This window comes from Psammomys obesus, unplaced genomic scaffold (assembly GCF_907164565.1).
Source record: "Psammomys obesus unplaced genomic scaffold, mPsaObe1.curated_primary_1811, whole genome shotgun sequence".
Taxonomy (NCBI): Eukaryota; Metazoa; Chordata; class Mammalia; order Rodentia; family Muridae; genus Psammomys; species Psammomys obesus.
This window is the reverse complement of record NW_026595981.1, coordinates 15,974,377-15,985,547: the sequence shown is the minus strand read 5'-3', so window position 1 is coordinate 15,985,547 and position 11,171 is coordinate 15,974,377. Positions and strand designations below refer to the sequence as shown.

Here is an 11,171-nt window from a genome sequence, read left to right as displayed (position 1 = left end):
GTTCGACTAGCCCGCAGGAGGGATCAGCTATCTATTATTTGGTTGTTTGTTAAGGCTTAGGTTTAGAAGGATATGTGTAAGTGGTGTGTTAAGTCTCCTTTCTTGTTGCTGGAATTAAATATCCTGACAGCAACAACTTAAGGGAGGAAGGACTTTTTTTGGTTCACAGTTTATGAGAATGGTCCATCATGGCTGAAAAGCCAACATGGAGTCCGAAGCAGCTGGTCTCATCACATCTAGAATTAGGAAGAGGCAGCAAGGAATGCAAGCTTCCTACTACTAAACTCTTTTTGTCTGCTTTATACAATTCAAGTCTTCCTACCCAGGGAAGGTTTCCTTCTAAGATTGAGATGTGTCTTCCAATCAGTTAATATAACAACCCAAAGGCATTCTCAGAGGCCATTCCAGCAAATGATTGTAGATTCTTTCAAAGTTAACAATCACCATAAAAAATGGTCAGTTCTTTGAGCACAGGATTTCTTTGACTGGAAAAAGATTATGAAAAGATTTTCTAGGTGCATATTGCTTGGTTAAATTCCCTCAAATATATGAAGTGGTGTAGAGAGATTGGCTTCTACAATCTGCAAACCATTCATCAACCAAATGGCTGTCTGTGCCTTATCCAGAGGCGGTATCTTAACTTTATCTAGTCTCTCACACTGTAACAAATGTTGCTTTTATTTCGTTACTCAAGTTTCTCATTGTCTTCTTAGATAAACTCATCCCTTGGAATACATTTCAATAGAGAGAGTTATGTGGATGGTCTTAAATTTTATGTTAGCAGAGATAAGTTTTGTTGCAAATGAAATTCCAGGTTATCAAAACAGTAAAATCACTTAAAACACTCTCCGTAATTTTAACTACAATTTGGTAAACTTTAATTTCTATAGCCCAGCTCATCTTCAGACTAAGTGTGGATAGTGGTGAGGCCTGAGGATGCATTGGAAACAGATGACAGTGTGCCTTTTTTGTCTTCATACAGAATTGGTACTGTGTCTACTGAGTGGCAGAGAGACACTAATGTGTTTTAAGAGTGGGGAACTAATAAACGTATGTTCAAATAACTTCAGCTGCAGTATGAAAAATAACCTGAGCCCCTAATTGGATGAAGCTGCTAGGGGAAACCAGGTCACAATTTAGTTGAGATGTCAAATGCTGTCACAAGTTCAGACACTTCTATTTACCAGCAAAGGACAGAGTGGCTCTAAATTATTATGGGACTGAGGGAGAAGATGAAGGTATGCATTAGCTTTTAGAGAGGAAATAAGATTTTAAGAACAAGAAAAATGCAATTAGTATTCATAAAGGAGCATATAAGGAGAGAGTACTCCATGGATAAAAGGCTGTCTATCCAAGCATGGCATCTGGAGTCAGATCCCCAGAACTCACACAGAAGCAAGTCATGGCAGTGTACCTGCAACCCCAAGTCCTTAGTGACAGTGAAAGTAAGATTGCCAACCAGTCTAGCTGAAGCAACAAGTTCTAGGTTCAATGAAAAACACTGTCTTAAAAGGTAAGTTGAACAGTGATTGAAGAGGACACCTTACATCAACCTCTATCCTCCAACAGACACACACGTACAAGTATCCATGCACACAGACATGAATGCAGACACAGACACACATGTGCACATGCACAAACACGCTTCCTAAGAAATACTGTTTTCAGAAAGGGAATGCATCTCCTATGGGTTTTTTGAATGTGAAGTTCCTTTTCTATGAGTTCTTCAGCTAGTAGCTATATGTGGAGTTAATCTGAGGAAACAAATGAGATAGTTTAGGGAGACTGCCTAGGACTAGAAGTGAGGAGAAGGCCTACACGGATACTGTTGGTGTGCTAGAGAGAAAGGGAATCAAAACAACACAGACAAAACTTTGGTCTCTGATTTTTGGCATAAAAATCGAGGCCCTCAATTGTCTAGCTGTAAGAATCACTAGCCTAAGGGGGAAAACTTTGGCTAACATAGGAGAGTGGGGAATGCAACATATTTTTTTATCACAAACTAAGTATTAATTTATTATTGTTATTACAATATTACATATGTGCTCGGTTAGTTTTGTATCAATTTGACACAAAGGAGACTCATCTGGAAGGAGGGAACCTCAGTTGAGAAAATACCTCCAAAAGATTCATCAGTAGGCCATTTTCTGAATTATTGATAGGGTAGGGCCCAGTCCATTGGGAGCAGTGCCATTCCTGGGCTGATGGCTCTGGGTTCTATAAGAAATCAGGTTGAGCAAGGCTTAATGAGAAAACCAGAAAGAAAGCAGAACCCTTCCATGCTATTTGTACCACCTTCCTGCCTCCAGGTTCCAGCCCTGCTTGAATTCTGTCCTAATATTTTTTTTAAGTGATGACTATGTTGTGGAAGTTTAAGCCAGTTTGCTTTTAGTCATGGGGTTTTGTTACAGCAATAGTAATCCTAGCTAGGGTGACATATGTACACTTTGAATACTAAAAGCTCACCCCTCCTACTTCCCCATGACTCCCATCCACCCTATCTGTCCCTGGGTCAGCAGAAACCTATTTCAAATTCATGTGTGTACATTTTGTTTGAGACCCACTAAGATAAATGTAGGCCGTCTCTGTGACCATGGATTTGGGGTCTCCTTTGGGGCATGGTGAGGCTCAGTAGGGTTTGAGATGTCCTTTGCAGGCTGTTATGGCTGGGTGATGAAGCTCAGTTGGCAGAGTGTTTGCCTAGTGTGCATACAGCCCTAGGTGGGATGTTTACAACAATGTAAAATCTAACGCGGCGACACGTGTCTGTGATCTCAGCACTCGAGGATGGAAGCAAGAGAGACGAAAAGTTCAAGTTCTTTCTCAGCTAAATATCCAAGTCCGAAGCCACGTTGTGTTACTTGTTACCTTAAGCCCCTACATCAAAAATATGCAACAACAAACAACAACAAAGCAAGTATGAGATAGTAAATGGAGGAAATGGCAGTATTTACACAATGCCTGTGAAATAACAATAAAATAGTTTTACTTAATGTACACGTTTAACTCTTGCTAATTTGGTCAATTAAAAAATTAAATATTATAAAATGGCGTAGCTCTTTTTCTCCTTTCTCCCTTGGTATTCAATACCTTATGTTCCCCCAAATTGGCATTTTTACATTTATCCAATTTATCAGTGACGTAAGATTTAATAAATTTACTGCCCAGGACCACAAGGAAGTCATTTTATAACAGAATTTATTTCAGCAGTGGCTCCTGTTCTGAGACAAAGCTGTAAGGACTCTGTGCTACAGCACGTGTCCTCAGAGCCATGACTACTAACACGGTCCAACTCACAACCCAAAGGACAATGTACAATGATAAAGTGCGGTTGGGTGTCAGGTGTCATCTTCATCCTCTTCTTACATTATTGAGAAACCAATAGTTCTGTTCTGAAAGGAAGTCGTACTAGAGAAAAATGTCTGCACTTGGCTGAATTTACTTTTCACTCAGATAATCTTAACTGCTTCCCATGAACTCTACTTCTATTTCCTTCTTAGCAACTTGTAAAGTACACCACACACACACACACACACACCACACTGGAATTCCAACACATACACACAATGTTTTAAGGTGGGGTGGATTATTTCTTTCCACAGATGTCTCTCCTCCAAGATAATGAGGCCAGAGGTGTGATTACTGTAGGGGGTTGGGGTTGTAATTACGAAACTCCACTCAAGTGCTCTGTGATGACAGAACTCAAAACAACACTCACGTTGTAGCTGTCAGAACCACTCAGGATGTGATGAACATCTCGTCTTTGCAAGATCCGATGCGCTGTACCAAAGAAGTTCTGCCTTGACTACTGCAATGACCTGCTCCGTTCAACTCGTTCTGATTTTGTAATGAGAAAATCCTTTAAACTTTAACTTTTTACTGTATTAGGCAAGTGTGAAGGAGGACAGAACAATTAGATGATTCTTCAGCAGCATCTTGTTCCTTTTTCATTTTATTAATTTTGTTTTTTTTTTTTTTTTCTTGAAGCCCCAGATTTGTAAAAAATCTGTTCCCACTGATCTCAGGAGCATTCAAGGGGATTTTATCGCTGTGCTTAAACTGAATTAAAGAAGTCAACTTAAGACTTGAGAGGAGAACGGATGTGCCCAAATAAGTCTGAGCATTCATGGTGTTCCTATGACTTTTCTGTTTCCTGTATTGGCTGTCCCCCGAGGGTGTTTCATTTCTGTGCGGGATCATCGCAACCCACTTGGTGGTTAAACGCTGGTCTCCAATGACACTAGTGGGTGTGGACAGCGGGCACAAGGGCAGGGGTTTGCGTGACCGTTGGTGTTCAGCAGAGGCCAGAGCTTATTCAATTCAAGATCCCACATTCAAGATCCAGACCTTTCTCTATCTCTGTCTCTCTGTCTGTGTCTCTCTCTCTTTCTGTCTTACATACACGCACACACACACGCACACTCCTTAGATCCATCCATGCTCACTGCCAGAGCACAATCTGTTTCCTCTGTACTTGGCTAACAACATGGATGGTGCCACTGAATCTTCACCTACAGGCCTCCATCTCTTCCGTGCCTTCCTTTGGTCCCTTTATGACGTGACGGCCCTCGGCCAATCCCCTGGTTCTGGGGTCACAAAGTCGGGAGCAACGCATACCTGTGCTGGCACTCAGGACACTCAGGCTGGCTTGGACTCAGGTCCTACTGCGCCAAAGCCAAGAGGCTCAGAAAGAGAGCCCTGGTAACTCCACCACTCACCATGGCCAGCCAGTTCTGCCTTCCTCTAGTCCCACGCCCCGCACCCCTTAAACCTTTGAAATCCCACTTTACAGACTTCCAGGTGGGTATCTGTGTGGCGATCCAGCGCAGCGACAAACGGATCCACCTGGCTGTGGTCACAGAAATCAACAGAGAAAACTCTTGGGTCACAGTGGAGTGGGTTGAGAAAGGAGTCAAAAAAGGCAAGAAAATCGAACTGGAGACTGTATTTCTGTTGAATCCGGCTCTGGCCTCTGCTGAACACCAACGGTCACGCAAACCCCTGCCCTTGTGCCCGCTGTCCACACCCACTAGTGTCATTGGAGACCAGCGTTTAACCACCAAGTGGGTTGCGATGATCCCGCACAGAAATGAAACACCCTCGGGGGACAGCCAAGCCCTGGTGGTCCCCAGCAACCCTTATCTGATGAAGAGGAAAAAATCCCCCTGCCTAAAGGAAATTGAAAAGCTGCAGAAGCAGCGAGAGAAGCGCAGACGATTGCAGCTAGAGATCCGAGCTAAAAGAGCGCTCGACATCAACACTGGAAACCCGAACTACGAGACTATGCGCATGATTGAGGAGTACCGCAGGCATCTAGACTGCAGCAAAATGTCTAGCCTGGAGCCCCCAGAAGACCACCGGATCTGCGTGTGCGTGAGAAAGCGCCCTCTTAATGAGAGAGAGACCACCATGAAGGACCTAGATATCATCACCATCCTCTCGCACAACGTGGTCATGGTCCACGAGTCTAAACAAAAGGTGGACCTGACGCGCTACTTGGAAAACCAGACCTTCTGTTTTGACCATGCCTTTGACGACACGGCATCCAATGAGTTAGTTTACCAGTTCACTGCCCGGCCACTGGTGGAGTCCATCTTCCGAAAGGGCATGGCCACTTGCTTTGCCTACGGGCAGACTGGCAGTGGAAAAACCCACACGATGGGTGGAGCCTTTACAGGAAAGGGTCAAGACTGTTGTAAAGGCATTTACGCCCTGGTGGCTCAGGATGTCTTTCTCCTACTGAAAAAGCCCGCCTATGAGAAGTTGGAACTCAAAGTCTACGGGACCTTTTTTGAGATTTATGGTGGCAAAGTGTATGACCTGTTAAACTGGAAGAAGAAGCTGCAAGTCCTCGAGGACGGCAATCAGCAAGTGCAAGTTGTGGGGCTGCAGGAGCAGGAGGTGTGCTGTGTGGAGGAAGTCCTGAATCTGGTGGAACAAGGAAACAGCTGCCGGACTTCCGGACAGACCTCTGTCAATGCCCACTCGTCCAGGAGCCACGCGGTGTTCCAGCTCATCCTCAAGTCCGAAGGGAATCTACACGGCAAGTTTTCCCTCGTTGACTTAGCTGGGAATGAAAGGGGGGCAGACACTGCCAAGGCCACTCGGAAGAGGCAGTTGGAAGGGGCTGAGATAAATAAGAGCCTGCTCGCCCTCAAAGAATGCATCAGGGCTTTGGGGAAGAACAAGCCTCATACCCCATTTAGAGCCAGCAAACTCACGCATGTTCTCCGAGACTCCTTCATAGGCCAGAACTCTTCCACTTGCATGATTGCTACTATCTCACCTGGGATGACTTCATGTGAAAACACCCTCAATACTTTAAGGTATGCAAACAGAGTCAAAGAATTAGCTTTCGAAACAAGACCCTACAACCATGGTCCAACTGAACCAATAATGTTAGAAAAGGACAACACGAATTCAGAGACGTCCCTTCAGAGGGGAGATTTTATTCAGATACCTACAGTACAGAAAGAAGAAGAGAAAGAGAGTGATGAAATCTCAGAAACGAAGGACCCACCAGCTTCATGGAGGAGCTCTAGTCAGTGGTGGGAGACCATACAAGAAACAGCTGACGGGATCAACTGTGATGTAGATTTTTGCATTGCTCAGTCTTTGTCCATTTTGGAGCAGAAAATCGGTGTGCTGACTGATATCCAAAAGAAGCTCCAATTACTACGAGCTGACCTCCAAAAGAAAAGCCAAGTTGAGTGACAGCAACGACCAGAGATCAGGAATGAAATCTGGGATACAGTCCTGAAGTTTCTACCTCTTATTACAGAAATCTGTCCAAAATTATCTAAGCATAAAGGTCCCCTGGAGAGCTTACACCTTAATGCATCCTGGTCAAAATGTGGTCTTTTCTTCTTCCTCTGCTTTTCTTCTTTCCATAGTTGGCTTTCATTCTGTGTGTCACTGGGTTGCACCCTATGAATATTTTGCCCTACCCCTATCCCTACTGACAGCTGGCAATGTTAAGACACATACTGAGATAACTGGGGTAGGGGAATGCTGACATGATGTTAATCAGCAGAGAGCTGGCAGAATTTTCTATGTATGAAGAACTGCCTCCCACAGGAATAATTACCTGTTTGTTTAAAAATTAAAATAGTTTGAGAGGTCCTGCTGTAGAAGAAACCAGCTGCAATTAAACTAGATTCCCTAAACTTATAGCTGGCAAAGCAAATTACTGTGTGATGTAAAGAGGTGAGCCTGAAAACATGAGGCAGAAGTCAATCAGATACCCGGTTATAAATCTTTCCCTGTTGCATGGTTGTGTGGATTGAAATGGCTTCTGAGATACAGTCATTCTGGAATTAGAAAGAGAGGAGTCATCTCTTTGATAGCCTAGAATTAACAGGGTTTTGTGTTTATCTTAGTATGTAAGCTGTAAGTTGTAAGTATTATGCTCCCCTGAGTCATGGGAGGGGTGTGTGAAAGAGAGTGTGTGCTTATGTTTGTGTAGGAGATTTTGATGTCTAATTTTTTTCAGACATTGTGTTTTTCACTGAAATACTCTGTGAAAAAGAATTTTGGTTTTAGATTGGGGTAAGAGTTTCCTATATAAAAGGCAATATAGCCACAGCTGCCTAAAGCACATAAAAAGGTTGTGTGAAAAACTAATCCCTTGGAACAATTAGATATGGAGGAGTGAGAGTCAAGAAGACTACCTTTAAGAAATGTTACTCTAATATGGGAATGTAAGTATAATAATTTAATACATATGATAAATTAGTGCCCTAGTATAAAAAAAATCTGAAACATAATAATAGGATATATTTTTGGCTCCAAATCTGTCGATTTTAAACTCATTTTTAAAGAACTGAAGTGATTTCTACAGAAAATATAAGACAAATCTTCCAAATTGTAGTCTACAAATTCTGGAGCCACATTTAGCAAGAATAGCTTATTGTTTCAAATTGTAACATATGAAGTCTCGAGGGGAAGAGATAACAGCAGCAGACAAGTTGACCACAGAGTAATTGACTCCTAACATCCCATGGAGAGCAGCAAGAGAGAAACAGGATGAGCCTGGACATTCGGTCTTCAGTAGTTCACATACTTGTCTTCATGTTTCACTGTTGACTGGTTTCTTCAGATAGAATTGTACATTATTATTATTAAAACCAGAAATTTGCAAATCAAACTTTAGTGTGAGATGGCTGTTTTCATGAAATAAAACCTCATCCGACAACAAAAAGAGAAAGGGGTAATAAAAATTCTGCCATAAGTGGCAGAGGACGGTGGTTTAGTGGGTAAAAGAGTTTGCAGTGCAAGCAAGTGCACATGGGCTCAGAGCCCCAACACCCTTGTTAATAGCAAGATATGGCAATTAACTTAAATAACAGAGGCTAGCTCAGAATGGAATTGGGTAAATATCTGGAGAGATTGCTGAGTAGCAAGCCTGGCTGGAAAGTGGCGAGTTTTCAACTTCAGTGAGAGACCCTGTCTCAAGGGGATGAGGTGGAGAGACATCAAGTAGGACGCATAAGATCTAACATTTTACATAGTTTTTTCTTGGTTTTTTTTTTTTTTTTTTTTTTTTTTTTTCTGAGACAGGGTTTCTCTGTGTAGCCCTGGATGTCCTTCACTTGCTTTGTAGACCAGGCTGGCCCCGAGCTCACAGATCCACCAGCCTCTCCCTCATCAAGTACTGGGATTAACATGCATGCACCCACTGAGCCTGGGTAATTACAGAGTCTTAATAAAAAGATAAGGTAGTTTGATATTTTTTCTCCCTCCCTTCATCTCATCATTATCACAATTAATGATGTTTTTGTTATTAACATTGTTCTATTTGTGATACCCACTACCTTAGCAGTTTGTCACACTTAAAGTTTAGATAAACTACTTGGAGCTTCAGCATTTGGGTATCAATTATTTTGTTTTCTAAAAGAGTATAATATAAAGTACACAGATAGTCATTGGTTGCTAAAGCTCAATGGCTTTACAAAGTGAACTCACCAAGGTAAGGACCACACACAAGACATGAATCATAGCGCTCTAGCATCTTCTTTCTCACCTCATTGTAGCCCTTACTCCCTACATTACAATTAAAGACTACTGTTTTCATATGAGTTTTTGATATATGTGTAACCCGGCTTCCTTCTATAGATCACAAACTATGCATATTTTAACTTTTTTTTGGTCTTTTAAATTTTTATTTATTTATTACAATTTATTCACTTTATAGCCCCTCTGCAGTCCCCTCCCTCGTCTCCTCCCATTCTCACCCACCCACCCTCTTCTCCCCCATGCCCTTTCTCTAGACCACTGATAGTGGAAGACCTCCTCCCCATTCTGACCCTAGCTTCCTCTGCCTCCTGAGTGCTGGGATTAAAGGCCTGTTCCACCACCTCCCAGTTTTAAATTGTTAAACAATTAACAAATTTTTAAAGTGATTTTAAATTTGAAAAATAAAGTAAGGTGAACAAAGCACTAGGTAAATGTTGTAATGGGTCAAAAAACATTGAAAAATGAAGAAAAATCCTAATAGCAATTTCACCTGTAATTTTTATTCCATCAGAAAGACAGTATCACATTGTATTTTTGCATGAGGTATGTAGTACATATATTCATGTGTGTGTGTGTGTGTGTGTGTGTGTGTGTGTGTGTGTATGTATGTGTGTGTGTGAATATATTTCTCAGGAATTCTGATGTCCATATCTGCAGATGGGATTTAAAAAATCTCTCTACTAAAGCATTTTCTCTTGCTGACTTAACTCCCCTTGAGTTTCTGCAATTCATCCTCAGCCAAATGTGCATTACCCTATGAAATGGTTTTAAGAATTTTCCTGTGCTAGGCCTTGTGGCATACTCGTATCATCCCAGCAATAGGAAGGCAGAGTAAGGTCAAACTGTGATTTTAAAACCAGCCTGGTGTACATAAGTTCAAGGGCCACCTGGGCTACATGGAAAGGTCCTGTCAAACAAAATATTTCTTGGGAATACATATGGCTCTTGAAATTACGGGGGAAAAATGTATCAAATAGAATATTCTGTAATAAAACATATGCAGGAAACGAACCAACTGAAGTTCATGAGGCGAACTGGTGACAGTTTGCACAGATGCCCTGCAGTGAAAAGGGGGGGGGGGTTGTAAGTAAATTAACACCGTAATAAGATAGTAAGGAAAATGTCAGAGCTCCCAATCTGAGAAAAATAAATACTCTCAGTACTTTGAAAGCATCCATTTACACACGAAAACCTTGGCATGCTAATTATAAGCTATGCTTATCTATTAATTAAAGCAGATTTTCTCCTGTAGTGGACAGGACATTTTAAATTACTGCATGAACTTGCAACTAATAAAAACCTGACATTAAAATTCTAAGCTAAAGATTTTACATCTGCAAATTTTCCTCATTATTAACCTGCAATAGCAAGTTTGGAAACTATTATTCTATTACTTTTCATTTAGTTAAGTATTTTTAGCAATCTACATAAAGAAGTGGTGTGAAAGACTATAGTTTGTGTGTGTGTGTGTGTGTGTGTGTGTGTTTTGTGTGTATGCTGAGTGAATGAATACATGAATTTTTCTTTGAAATTTAATTATAGATATAAAATATCCTAACAGCAGAAATACCATTACTAATGTGTGCTCTCTAAGAAAATCAATGTCAAAGTTGCCTGTTATTCAAAGTGTAGGATACTATCTTCGGAGCAAACCTGTCATTTATGAATTAGGTCGTACGTTTTTTAAATTCCTCAAACAAGGAATGCTTATAGTAAACTTTAACTTATAACTTTCTTGAAATGTGATTTTTATCATGTCATTTCTCTTTCAATCTTAAATAAATGTAATATTAGAAATGAAAAAGAAAAAATACAGAATGTTTTCACAGTTTAGACAAAATATCAAGCCAAGACATTAACTGTAGATTAAATTATCTAGGCAGCCTTTGTGATTCTGCATTTGAGATGATCCTGACTGTTAATGATGTTGTCTATGGACATAGAAGGAATAGAAGGGCTAAAAGGGTGCTATAGTTTGAATGTGTTATTTCTGACTCCATACTAATACCCAGTTGATGTTGATGCAATATTGTGAAGCCTTAGAAAAGACAGCAAGTGGCTCATTACGAGGGATCAATATACCTCTGTCTGGGGAGTGGGGAAACTGATCCGTTGTTCTTTCTCTACACACATAGATACCTTCATACATTTCTATA

The 11,171-nt window shown here is 41.1% G+C and overlaps 1 protein-coding gene across 1 annotated transcript; it reads left to right on the top strand.

Moving 5' to 3' along the window:
- The first annotated feature begins 4,719 nt into the window (after positions 1 to 4,719).
- Positions 4,720 to 6,714, top strand: Kif2b (kinesin family member 2B). Its single transcript, XM_055620396.1, has one exon. The coding sequence runs from the start codon at positions 4,720 to 4,722 to the stop codon at positions 6,712 to 6,714; it is 1,995 nt and encodes a 664-aa protein (XP_055476371.1).
- Positions 6,715 to 11,171: the final 4,457 nt, after the last annotated feature.

Bases quoted from the DNA above. Each gene is read 5' to 3' on its own strand.
- Kif2b (XM_055620396.1), top strand. From the start codon at position 4,720: ATGGCCAGCCAGTTCTGCCTTCCTCTAGTCCCACGCCCCGCACCCCTT.